Source organism: Mustela lutreola, chromosome 13 (genome assembly GCF_030435805.1).
Source record: "Mustela lutreola isolate mMusLut2 chromosome 13, mMusLut2.pri, whole genome shotgun sequence".
Lineage (NCBI taxonomy): Eukaryota > Metazoa > Chordata > Mammalia > Carnivora > Mustelidae > Mustela > Mustela lutreola.
This window is the reverse complement of record NC_081302.1, coordinates 34,335,492-34,347,663: the sequence shown is the minus strand read 5'-3', so window position 1 is coordinate 34,347,663 and position 12,172 is coordinate 34,335,492. Positions and strand designations below refer to the sequence as shown.

At 36.7% G+C, this 12,172-nt stretch overlaps 1 protein-coding gene across 1 annotated transcript in view; it reads left to right on the top strand.

Annotated features, from left to right (window-relative positions):
• PIBF1 (progesterone immunomodulatory binding factor 1) overlaps window positions 1-12,172 on the top strand; it is a 196,281-nt gene that overhangs the window by 176,134 nt on the left and 7,975 nt on the right. Inside the window, exon 17 of the mRNA XM_059144436.1 lies at window positions 11,421-11,594. Coding sequence (XP_059000419.1) covers window positions 11,421-11,594 — 174 coding nt within the window. The remainder of the gene's footprint in view (window positions 1-11,420; window positions 11,595-12,172) is intronic.

Sequence of the window (12,172 nt, the reverse complement as noted above, 5' to 3'; positions counted from 1 at the left end):
AAACCCTGGACATGGTACCTGTACCCACAAGCAACCTCTATGGGTAGCGAGCCTCTCAAAAATAATACACATTTGTGAGAGATATCTATTTCTAAGACCTGAGATTCTTCTACCCTTTTACTTAGTGCTTCTGATAATATCTTTCAGGGTCTACAGGCATTTCAGTTAGTATGTAACCAGAATTAACTAACTGCTCCTACTAAGGTTTCTAGACTATGCAAAGCCCCATTTTTTGCCTGAATGTTGGGCTCCCATTAGCCCAGAATACTTGCCTTGTACTGCACTGTGTATCACAAACATGCGGTTAGCCAGGTTTCCTAAAAGTGAAGTCACAGTATAATTATCATTCTTTTATGGTATGTTTATGTTCCCAGATCCTAACTTGTATGTTCTTTGTGATTTCTCGGAAAGTTTCAGGACGTTTCAGCACCACAAGTGCCCCTTAGGCAATCCACTTCATAAAGAATTCAAACAAATTACATATTTCTATATGTGTGTCATTCCTTTTGGTTCATACTTAACTGTTTTGACATTTTCTTAAGGATACCTTTTACATGTTTTTCTTATATACCTATGTAGTTAAATTTTACATCAGCATGACTAAAAAAAAATAGTGATGGCCTAAGTTAATTTTTCTTTAGATGAAGATGTAATTGTTTCTTAGATTTATACATTTCTCACCTTAGTGATGCTCTTCCAGTTAAAATTTGTTTTGATTTAGTGAGTTTAGGTGAATTTTTTAAAAAGATTTATTTACTTATGTGAGAGTCCCCGCTCGTGTGGGTTGTCGGGGGGTGGTGGCAGAGGGAGAGAGAGAAGACCAAGGAGACTCTGCACTGAGCATGAGCCCAACACAAGGCTCAATCTCATGACTCTGAGATCAGGGCCCTAAGATCAAAACCCTAAAATCATAACCTGAGCCAAAACCAAGATTTGGACGCTTAACTGACTGTGCCACCCAGGCGCCCCTTAAGACAATTATTAGATGGGATTGGGATGGAAACAAACCATAAGAGACTCTTAATCTCATGAAACAAACTGAGGGTTGCTAGGGGGAGTGGGGGGATAGGGAGAGGGTGCCTGGGTTATGGACATTAGGGAGGGCATGTGCTATGGTGAGTGCGATGAAATGTGTAAGCCTGATAATTTACAGACCTGTACCCCTGGGGCAAATAATATATTATTATGTCAATAAAATAATTTTTAAAAAGTCATTCTCAAGTAAAAAAGAAGAAAGAAAAAAAAAAGACAGTTATTGTAATGAAAACCTAAAATGCACATACAAGAGAAGTCATATTTTCTCTATAAAGTTTTAGAATGCTTATTTTTGCCATATAAAGGTAAGTGAATTCAAGTCCAAGGAAATTCAGGGAGTAAAATATTGCAAAAAATAACTCATTGCTAATGTCGAATTTACCTATACTTTTAAAAGTATGCCAGAACCAGGGGTGCTTGGGTGGCTCAGTGGGTTAAGCGTCTGCCTTCAGCTCAGGTCATGATCCCAGGGTCTTGACATAGAGCCCCTTGTTGGGCTCCCTACTCAGCGGGGACTCTGCCTCTCCCTTTCCTTCTGCCTCTCCCCTACCACCCCAACTTGTGCTCTTTCTCAATGACTCTCTCTCTCTCAAATAAATAAAATCTTTCTAAGAAAACTTTTTAATAAGAAAGTGTGCCAAAACCAAGCCAATTATATATCAGTAATAATAGTATCTTGAGTTTTTATGGCTTCTTTCTTCCCTAATATTTAAAAATTTTCAGATCAATTATGTTATACTAACATACTTACAAATCAGTTATAGATTGCTTTCAACCAAGTATATTTAGGAACTAAGAAATCAAAGAAAGGAAAAGCTTTAAATTATTCCTCCATGCTTGTGCCATCTAGAGTTTTCAGTTAATAATAAGAATGTTTAATATTTATGTATGACTTTGGAATTTTTTTAATTTTACTTCTTTATTTTGACAGAGAGAGATCACAAGTAAGCAGAGAGGCAGGCAGAGAGAGAAGGGGAAGCAGGCTCCCTGCTGAGCAGAGAGCACCCCGACTTTGGAATTTTTTAATACTCATTTCTTTAGGGCTCCTGTTTGGCTCAGTGGGTTAAGCCTCTGCCTTCTGCTCAGGTCATGATCCCAGGGTCCTGGGATCAAGCCTGGCAAAAGGCTCTCTGCTCAGCGGGGAGCCCGTTTCCTCCTCTCTCTCTCTCTGCCTCTCTTGTGATCTCTGTCAAATAAATAAATAGAATCTTTCATTAAAAAAAATACTGATTTCTTTAAGCCTCACAGGAACTGGTGATGATCTTATACCCATTTCACAGAAGGAGCAGCTAAATCTCAGTTGTCCATCTTGTGGAATGTTAACTCTCCTCGATTTTGAGTTGCATAAAAGACACATGAATTTCTTTTAGATTGTACTCTGTGGGCCTCTGTTTATGTGGACTTGTATAGCACTTAGTACAACTAGGTTAAATTATTTTGATTTTCATAAGTGTTTTGGCTTAGTTCGTCTTTCTCATCATCTTTAAAATTACAAATATCTTTGTGGTACCTGGCAAATAAAACTCTTATTTGAAGCAATAAAATATCTCATCATAATATTTTAGATGTGTATGTATGTCCTTTTAACTTTTTTTACATCTCTTAGGTATCATATAGGCCTATTATTATCTAATTTCTTGAATTTGTATTTTAGAATGAAATATGTACTTTTTCCCACTATATTTTAGAAGTCTGGCATATTTTCTTTTAAATAGTAAGTACATTTCTCTGACCTTTTTTTTTTTTTTTTTACCAATAAGGAACAAGTAAAGACCTCTTGCTATCATATCTATCCCTCTGTTTTTATGATTCTCTTGGAATCATAGAAGTTTATAACAAACCAAACATTTCTAGAACATGAGGAGACACACAAAACTGCATAGCTATAAAATAAGTCTCTGGAAATGTGTGGTGGCCAGGAGAAATTGTTAGATATGAGGTAATTATATCATAATCCTGTCAGGTACTGTACTGGCAGTATTTTGATATAAACTAAAGTCACTGATTACGCATCAGGGAGCTACCACTGCGGGAAGGCTGGGAATACAACATGGCAAGAAAGTACAGACAGTGGAGTGAGCCGCTCTCTGGAAACCAGTCCTCAAAGTAGATAGAGCACAGTGTTTCGAGTCTGATGGCTATCATGGAAATCAGCTAGAATATGCATCAAAACCTATCAGGTTATACTGAGATAGTAAAGGCCAGAATCTAGACAGCAGCTAAACAAATACTGCTACAGAAGGGGAGCAGGGCACCAAGAGAGAATGCCTACGGGAAGGCAGAGCAGTCAGAATTCCAAGATACACTATCCAGCAATCAGACTACGTAAAGGGTGTGTACAAGCCAATCAGAACAGAATCAAAGGGCCCACACTTCTGTTTTGTCAACCACGGCAGTGATTTCAACTCAGGGGCCTACTTTATTGTGTTAATACTAGCCTCTTTCTGTACTTAGATCACTGTTGAGCATGACCTTAAGATTATATCCAAGTTCAGGAAAGAATGTACCAGGTGACTAGTTATGTCCCTTAGGCTATGACAGCACAGTTGTCTCTCTTTCATGTATATACTAGAGCTCTCGCTAAGCTTTCAATTGTGGATAAGGTAGGGTTCCAAAAACGTGAATGTCATCTTCCGTGCATTAGAATAAGGAGTAGCTAGTCTTACTCTGCTCTGCTCTGGCCAAGACTTCTCTGTTCTGTTCTAGGTTCCAAACTTTCCGATACTAGAAGGTAATGTGAGAAAAACCATCAGGATGGTGAAAGAACTCAAGAATTCTTTTCAGTCATAAAAGGAATGAATGAACTGGGGATGTTTACAGAAGAAATGATTTAGAGAGATGTAAGAAATTCAAAGCAAGCATGGAAGGAGGCAGTAATAGACTTGTTATACATGTCTCCAAAGGCTGGAATTAAAGCCTAAGAGTAGAAATAGAAATTATAAGGAGACATGTTTTATTTTGTTTTGCTCTGGTTTTTTGTTGTTGTTATTGTTGTTTTGTTTTGTTTTGTATAGAGGCCTAGTTAAATATCTTGAAGATCCCTTCCAAACCTGAAATTGTGTGTGTGTATCAGAACCTTTGACAGAAGATAGATGAACTATTTTATAAATAATGACAGCTTTGAACACAGAATGATCTACATTTAAAAACGGGTTTCACTTTTTAGTAACTAATGGACTTGGCTACATTTCTTATAACCTTCTAAGCTTATTTTTCATCTTCGAAATTAAAGTAATATTTACCTTTTGGTATTTAGAAGAGGATTAAATTACTATTTTTTTAAAGGTTTATTTGAGAGAGAGCGTGCAGGGGACGAGAGGGGCAGAGAGAGAGAGGGCTTTAAGCAGCTGACAGCAACATGAGGCTTTATCTCATGACCCTGAAACTAAGAGTCAGACACCCAACTAGCTGCACCACCCAGGCACCCCAGAAGAGGATTAAATTAGCATATAAGATACATAACACAAAGCTTAGCACATAGTAGATACTCAGTGAACGTTAGCTCTTTTCCTCACTCTTTCTCTCTCCAAACCTAAAAACTTTATATTCTCACCTTGAGGCAAAGGAACAAACCCAGGGAAAGGTTAGCCTACAAATGAAACAAGTGTTTAGACAGGAAGACTGAGGGAGGGGCTGGAAAATAGGAGTTGGCAGTTGTAGTTACTGAGGCTATTCTCCAACAGTTCTGCCATACATAGGGTGTAGTAGCATTGACATTCAAAGTATATTTTAACTTCCTCAAAAATCATGTATTAAAAATCTCTACTAAAGTGTTTGTAAGTGAAATGATCAGGAGGTCTGTAATCTGCTTTGAAATATTTCAGAAAAACTGGTAAAGAAACAGATAAAACATTGTTGGCAGAACAGTCTGGCAGTGCTACAAACAACTAAACACAGAGTTACCATATGACCCAGCAATCCACTCCTAGGTATATACCCAAAAGAAATGAAACATGAGCATACACACACACACACACACATACACACACACACACAAAGCTTGTGCATGAATGTTTATGAAAGCATTATTCACAACAGCCAAGAAGTGGAAACAACCCAGATGTCTATCAGCTGATGAATGAATAAACAAAATATGGTATAACCATACAGTAGAATATTATTTGGCCATAAAAAGAAATGAGATGCTGATATATGTTATAACATGGATAAACCTTGAAAACATTATGCTAAGTTAAAGAAGTCAGTAACAAAAGACTACATACATCATGATTCTGTTCATATGAGATGTCGGGAACAGGGAAGTCTAAGGAGGGAGAGAATAGATTAGTGGTTGCTTCAGGCTGGGAAGTCGAGAGGAAGGTGGGATCGAGGAGTAATTTCTAAAGGAATCCCGGTTTCTTTCTGAGGTAATAAAGTTTTAAAATTGACTTTGCTAATGTGCACATATCCATGAATATACTAAAAACCATTGCATTATACAGTTTAAATGGATGACCGTGTGGTCGTGAATTATATCTCACTAAAGCTGTTTTAAAAAACAATATTGGCAAAACGTTCATCATTGTTCCTGTGGGGCTGTAGAACTGAGAGCTTCATCTATTCTTTGTATATTGGAAAGTTTCCATAATAGAATGTTTTTTAAATAGCCCTTCTGATGAGGTTTAAATATCCAAAATATGTATGCACTTGGTTTAAAACAAGGAGGTTTTTACCTCCTGTTTACCTCAAGTGGGAAAGATGCACAGAATTCTCTGACTTGTTAGCCATGATACGTTGTTATTTCTATGTAAAAACATTACATTTGACCTCCAGTGGAGCACATACTTTGCATTATACTTGTCAGAGCTATTTTCATCAAGAAATGCCATCTGTGTGTCCCCTTGCCAACATCTTTGCCGAGTTTACAACTTTCAGCAACTTATTGGCATCAGCTCTGCTGTACTGTTACGCAGCTGCTCGGCAGTTGAGCTGTTTTAATACACCACCGCGAGTTTATATTAAATGGCTGAGCTATGTGCTTGGGAGTCAAGACAGCAGCCTCTCTCTTATAGAGATTATTTATGCAGTAACCGTTGTCCCCATCCTCATCCTCATCCTCCTCATCACCTTCTCCTCCTCATCAAGTTTCGTAAGAACTTGGCCCTTAATTCTTCCTATTCCGAATAGTAATTATTTTACAGCAATGTGGTTTTTATTATTTCATTTTATTTCAGTTGTATCCTAAGTCTCCATTGTATAGCCAGATGCAGTGCTAGAGCTGTTAATTTTAATGAATGGTTCATTCATTCTTGAAGTCATTGTAATTTTTTTTATGTATTTGATATACTGGATTATGACATATATACTATTAGTTTTTTGAGAATCAGCATAAAAGTGCCAGAATTAATGACTAATATTATAAATCAGACTCTGTATATAAACAGTCTGTAAAATTCTCAAACTAGTAGCTAAAGGGAAAGAGAATTGGGGCATGTCACTTTTACAGCATGTGAATTTTACAATGAATAAGTATTGCTTGTATAATTTTTAAAAATGGGAATTTTAAAAACTATTTTGAGAAATTAACAGAGCATTTGCCAAGATTAGGCTAACACAGCCAGAATAAAGGGCTCCAGATTAGGGAACTCCCCATTCTGTCATTTTGGAGAAGAGAGCCTGCTTGTTGCATGAGCAATACAATGAAGCCTATTAAACAGATTTTCTCATCCACATATGCAGAGGGAAGACTCAGTTGTTCCCATGAATGAAATGAAAAACAGAAAGAAAACTTTTAATCTGGTTCTTTGTTCGTAATTTGGAACACACACCAAAGACTGTCAGAAACTGCAAGAAAAGGAATAATTAGCACAAAAATCACAACAAAGAAACTGATCCTGTTCTCCAAAGAAAACAAAAACAAAATTCCATAGCAGAAAAGAATTTACAAGATATTATAATTCATTTTTTCAGGAAAATTTGAAAAGTAGTATTTCCGTAAAATGAGAAATAGCAAGCAAAAAAAATTGGTGATATTTTATTTTCAGAAATAGCTAAAATACAAATCATGAAATTATTATAAGTAAAAACGTCAGGAGAACGATGTGAGGAAAGGTCAACAAACTCTCCTAAAACTTAGAAAAAGGTAAAAAGATGGAAACTAATGCAGAAAAGGTAAACAATGTAGATCACAGAAAGAAAAAAAAATACCTGCAAAGAAATAATCAGCTTGGCACCATAGTTCTCGGAAATTTGACTTAGGAAACAATGAATAATACCATCAAAGTCCTGAAGGAAAGCACAATACTTTCTTTCACAATACCCTCTCAGAAATGATGGAACTTACCAAGATAGATAAGAAATAAAGTAATAAAAAGAAATTCACAATAATGACTGTGCATCAGTCTTAAAAACAGTCTACAAAATTGAACGCAGCTAATAAATAGCATGATTAAGAAGCTAATCTTAGGTAATATGGGAAAAGGCATATATTATTTCCATCAATGAGAGAAAAAAAGGCAGAACTCTAAGGAGGAGGGAAATCTCTGTAAGAAAATCAGAGTACAAATAGGAACCTAAGTAAAGGGCATGATTTTGAGCAATAGATGCAGTGTAAGAAAAAGAATTCAATTGAACATGATACTGAAATATTCTCCTTCAAACATCAGAGGATCCTTTCTTGTGCATCTAATCACACTCTCTGCTCTGCAGTGAACATTATTTGTAAGTCATTAAATACGAGGACAAATAACTCTACTGACCAATCAGAAAAGGATGGTTTAAGGACATGGAAAAGCAGAATCAAAAGCTAGGGAAATGGGATGCCTGGGTTGCTCAGTCTTAAGGTTAAGCTGCTGCCTTGGGCTCAGGTCATGATCCCAGCATCCTGGGATCAAGTCCCGCATCGGGCTCCTTGTCCAGCAGGGAGCCTGCTTCTCTCTCTGCCTCTGCCTGCCACTCTGCCTGCTTGTGCTCTCTCTCTCTCTGACAAATAAATGAATAAAATCTTTAAAAAAAAAAAAAAAAAAAAAAAAGCAAGGGAAATGAAATGCAAAAGTCAAGTCCAAACAATCAGAGCAGAATCTTAAATAGGAGATGGAGCCACCATCAGGAGCCAGACAAGAACATGGTAAAACCCAAACCAGATAGGAACAAACCAGAAGATTTCAAGGTGACTTCATCTGACCAAACGATTCTGTTTTGTAGTAAAAGTAAGTTTTCTAGCTCATATATGTTAATGTTGGTTTATTTATTTTTGTCCGTCTGAGGATTGAAATCTCATAATTACAACCATTTATTTGTAATACTATTACCATTAAGGACATGACAATTTATGCCCAGAATGTCAGTGAAAGATCTATTAAAATATTGTCATGGTTAGAAAGACTCAGTATCATAAAAGTCAGTTCTAAGTTTTTCTTTTAATTTAACCTAAGTCCACCCCTGTCTCTAAGGATAGAATTAAAATGTATGCAAATCATTAAACATAACAGTGTGACAGGGTGCATGAACTGACAGACTATTGGAATTGAGTTGAAAAGTCCAGAAATAAATCATCTACTTATGGAAGTTTAGTGTACGATAAAGATAAGCATCTGAAATAGGTGAGTACATAATGTTATCACAGAATAGTTATGGGGGAAAGATGTCGAATCCACACCCTTCATTAAGCCAGGATAAACTTTAGACAGATCAGAGGTCTAAACATTTGAAAAGGAAAAGAAAAAGAAAGCATAAATGTAACTGGAGGAAAATGAAGAAGACACAGAGAAGGCTGTAAAATGAGAGATTAAGATCTTCAGCCACATCAGAATCAGAAAGTTCAGCATAGCCAAAAATAATAATAATAATAATAAATAAATCATGAACATAGATAAAAGATAAACAGGTAGAGGGGGCAGGGGAGACTGCCACTAATTTTACAAAGGGTCAGATCTCTAACACAAAGCGCTCCTTGAAATGTGTAAGAAAATGACCATCAGCCAGGAGAAAAATGGGCCAAGAATATCAAATACCCTTAAATATATGAAAAGCTGCTCAACCTCACAATAGAAGAAATGCAAAATAAACATACTCGCTTATCACACTGGCTTATCCAAAAAGGTAACACAAGCATACATTTTATCAATTAGGAAACTGAAGCTCATTGAACCAGAGTAGATTGCCTAAGTTTACACAGTGAGTAACAGTCAGGAATAGATGTGTCTTTGACTTCTAACCTAATGCTAAAATATTTCCAGTACATGTGCTTGGCTTTCTGTGTGTTTAGTACATGATGGTATTGTGGATACTCTCTGATGTTAAAGTGGAATTTTCTTTGCCTAGATTTACCACTGATAAAAAAGGAATGGATCATTTATGTGACCAAACATAATAAAACTGAAAAAAAATTCCTACATGTTGTTTTGGGATCCATCGTAGCTATATTTTTTTTAGTAGGCATTTTATAGAACTGTGTTGTTTGTACAGTATTCCTTACCTGCATTTCAGAAACCGTGCTAACATTGTCTAATGCAGCCAGAAGAACGAGAACAGACTGTGACCACACCCTAAATTGAGGGGATCCTAGTCTGGATGAAGCAAAGACTTGTGAATTTCTCTTCTGTCTCCTGACCAGCATCAGGAATGAGCTGTTTCCTGTAACTCCTCCTCTACCGGCAGGAGAAGGAAGGCAAAGAGAGACGCAATGCCGGCCTCCTCCCGGGCACTCAGGAGCCAAAGGCCTCTGCCTGCCTAATGTCCCTGCACCTCCTGCCCGTTCTCCCTCCTCATCCTCATTGCCGCACCTGTCCCCTTCCCCAGCACAGACAATGCCCTTTACCTTACTGATCTGTAGATAAGCAGTATGTTGTGTTAAAGGTCATTTTTTCCTATTATTTTATCTTCATGCCAAGATACAAAACTTACGGCAAGTAAACATAGGTTCATTAAGATAGAAAAACTTTTTGTCAATAGCCTGAGAGACCATCATCTCTCCTTCCCCTTCGACTTAAACAGTTAGTAGAACGGGAGCTGAAGTCTGCCAGAATACCAGCCATGTTTGCCTCAAGTCGGTGATCATGGACTTCACTATGGAGACCACATACATGAAATAACACAATCTTGAAAGCCAAAAGATCCCTCAAAAGGCTCAGATGCTATTCTGTCAGATTGGCCGTGTCTGAAGAGGTCCACATTCTCACGTGCAGCGGCCCAGTCAACCCCAGGACTTCAGAAGGGAGAAGACGGATTCCAGCACCATTTCTCCCAGCTACTCTATTTGCCCTAAGATTTATTAAGGCTTGGTGGCTTGAACTCAACAGCTCTGTTTTAAAATACCCACTCAAGCTAGATGGTTCTAAATAGAACTAATGACAGCCGCGGGGGGAGGGGCGGGGGGAAGGCCTGTAGGAACTTGCTCTGAGCCAGAGCTGATGTCTATAAACAGATTAGTAGAAGGGAGCAGAACATCTATCTGTCACCGTAGCTTTGGTGTCTTGGCATGAAAATGAAATAAAATAATGGGAAAAAATGACTTGCAACATAGCCCACCACTATTCTACAAATACTAAGGTAAAGGAGATAGTTTAGTCTGTCCTCTCTTCATATGCTTCTATTTGATTGAACGAATTTAGCAATTAATCACAAATATCAACTAATTAGTGTTAGAAGGTTTGACTGTGGGGAGAAATAAAAGACAAAACAGACTTAGAAGAGTAAATGCCTGAAAATTGTGATCGGAGCTCTTTAACAAGTTCAACATAATTAACTCTTAGTTCAAACAGCAACTGCTAAAGCCAAGTCTAGTTTTCATTTGTAAAAAAATAGGGAATGGCATGATTAAAGAAATCCTGAAATTGTATTAAACTTAAGGTTTGAGCTGGTGATTAGTAGGCAAGAAGAAATGTTTTGGACTCTTCTTCCCTATCATCTTCTTATAAGACTTCAAAAGGGAATAAGATCGTTGAAGAAGTAGAAGAGAGAAAATTAAGTGCCTAAATCATCTGTTCAACAAACCCGGTATAGAAAAGCTCGGTGGAAAGTAGCTGTGCCAGTGGTTCTCAGGTTTGTCTGTTAGAATCACTTGGAGAGCTTTAGAAAATGCCAAAGCCAAGGCCACCTCCCTGTCCAATTACTCACAATCTCTGCCGGTGGGACACAGACATCAGCAGTTTTTGAAGTGCCACAGGTGATCCCAATATGCAGAAAAATCAGGGACCCACTAGAGCGTGGAATGATATATTTATCACTTACCATCCTAAAAATACTAATGATATGAATCGATAATTATGTGCATCACTGTACATTGACATGTTGTTAGTTTCACAGCTTTCCTCATTCATATAGTGATTGCTTCAAATGTTTCTTCTACTTCAAGAATAAAAATAAATGTTTTTTAACATCCATAATTTTTAGTCTGCTTGCTAAAATCATACTTGCCATTATCTTCTGTTTTCGTCTATCAACAGGAATTGGCAGTAATGAAACAGATTGTCACCAATATGCGTAGTAAGCATTCTGAGGACCAGTTACTTCTTACTAAAACAGATGCAAAAAATATGACAGAGAATCATAAGTCAAAGACTTTAAATGTGCCTAGAGGACACGAAGACAATATATTTATACCCAAACCAACACTCTTTGTAAGTACAACCAAAATTAACTTAGAATTTTAATATCTCTGATTTTCATAAATATATTTTACTTATGTTTCTTACGTCTTATTCATGTTGGTTTTAAACTAATTTTCAGTTTTATTTAAAGGTCTTGAGAGATCTATATTAATCCCTTTCCTGAATGTATGTATTACCTACCTTACAACTGATAGTTGGTTTTTAGTTAACATAATGGACTAGCCCAGAAATGAGTCTTAATCTAGCATTTACTTCCTCTTATCTTCAGGACTACTTGTAGGGGAATCAGAGGGACATTTTGTATAATTTTTCAACTTATCTAAGAATAAAAAGACATGCAAAATATCTCCGTCCCCTTCTTATTGGTAATTAGTATACTTTGTTCTAAGAGGTTCTTCATAAGTATAGAACCAATCATATTAGCATAAAATCAATATTATTAGCATACAATTAATATTTAATATAATATTAAAATTATATTAGCATAAACAAATACATTTTTATTTTTTTTTTTTTAAGATTTTATTTATTTATTTGACAGAGAGAGATCACAAGTAGACGGAGAGGCAGGCAGAGAGAGAGATAGA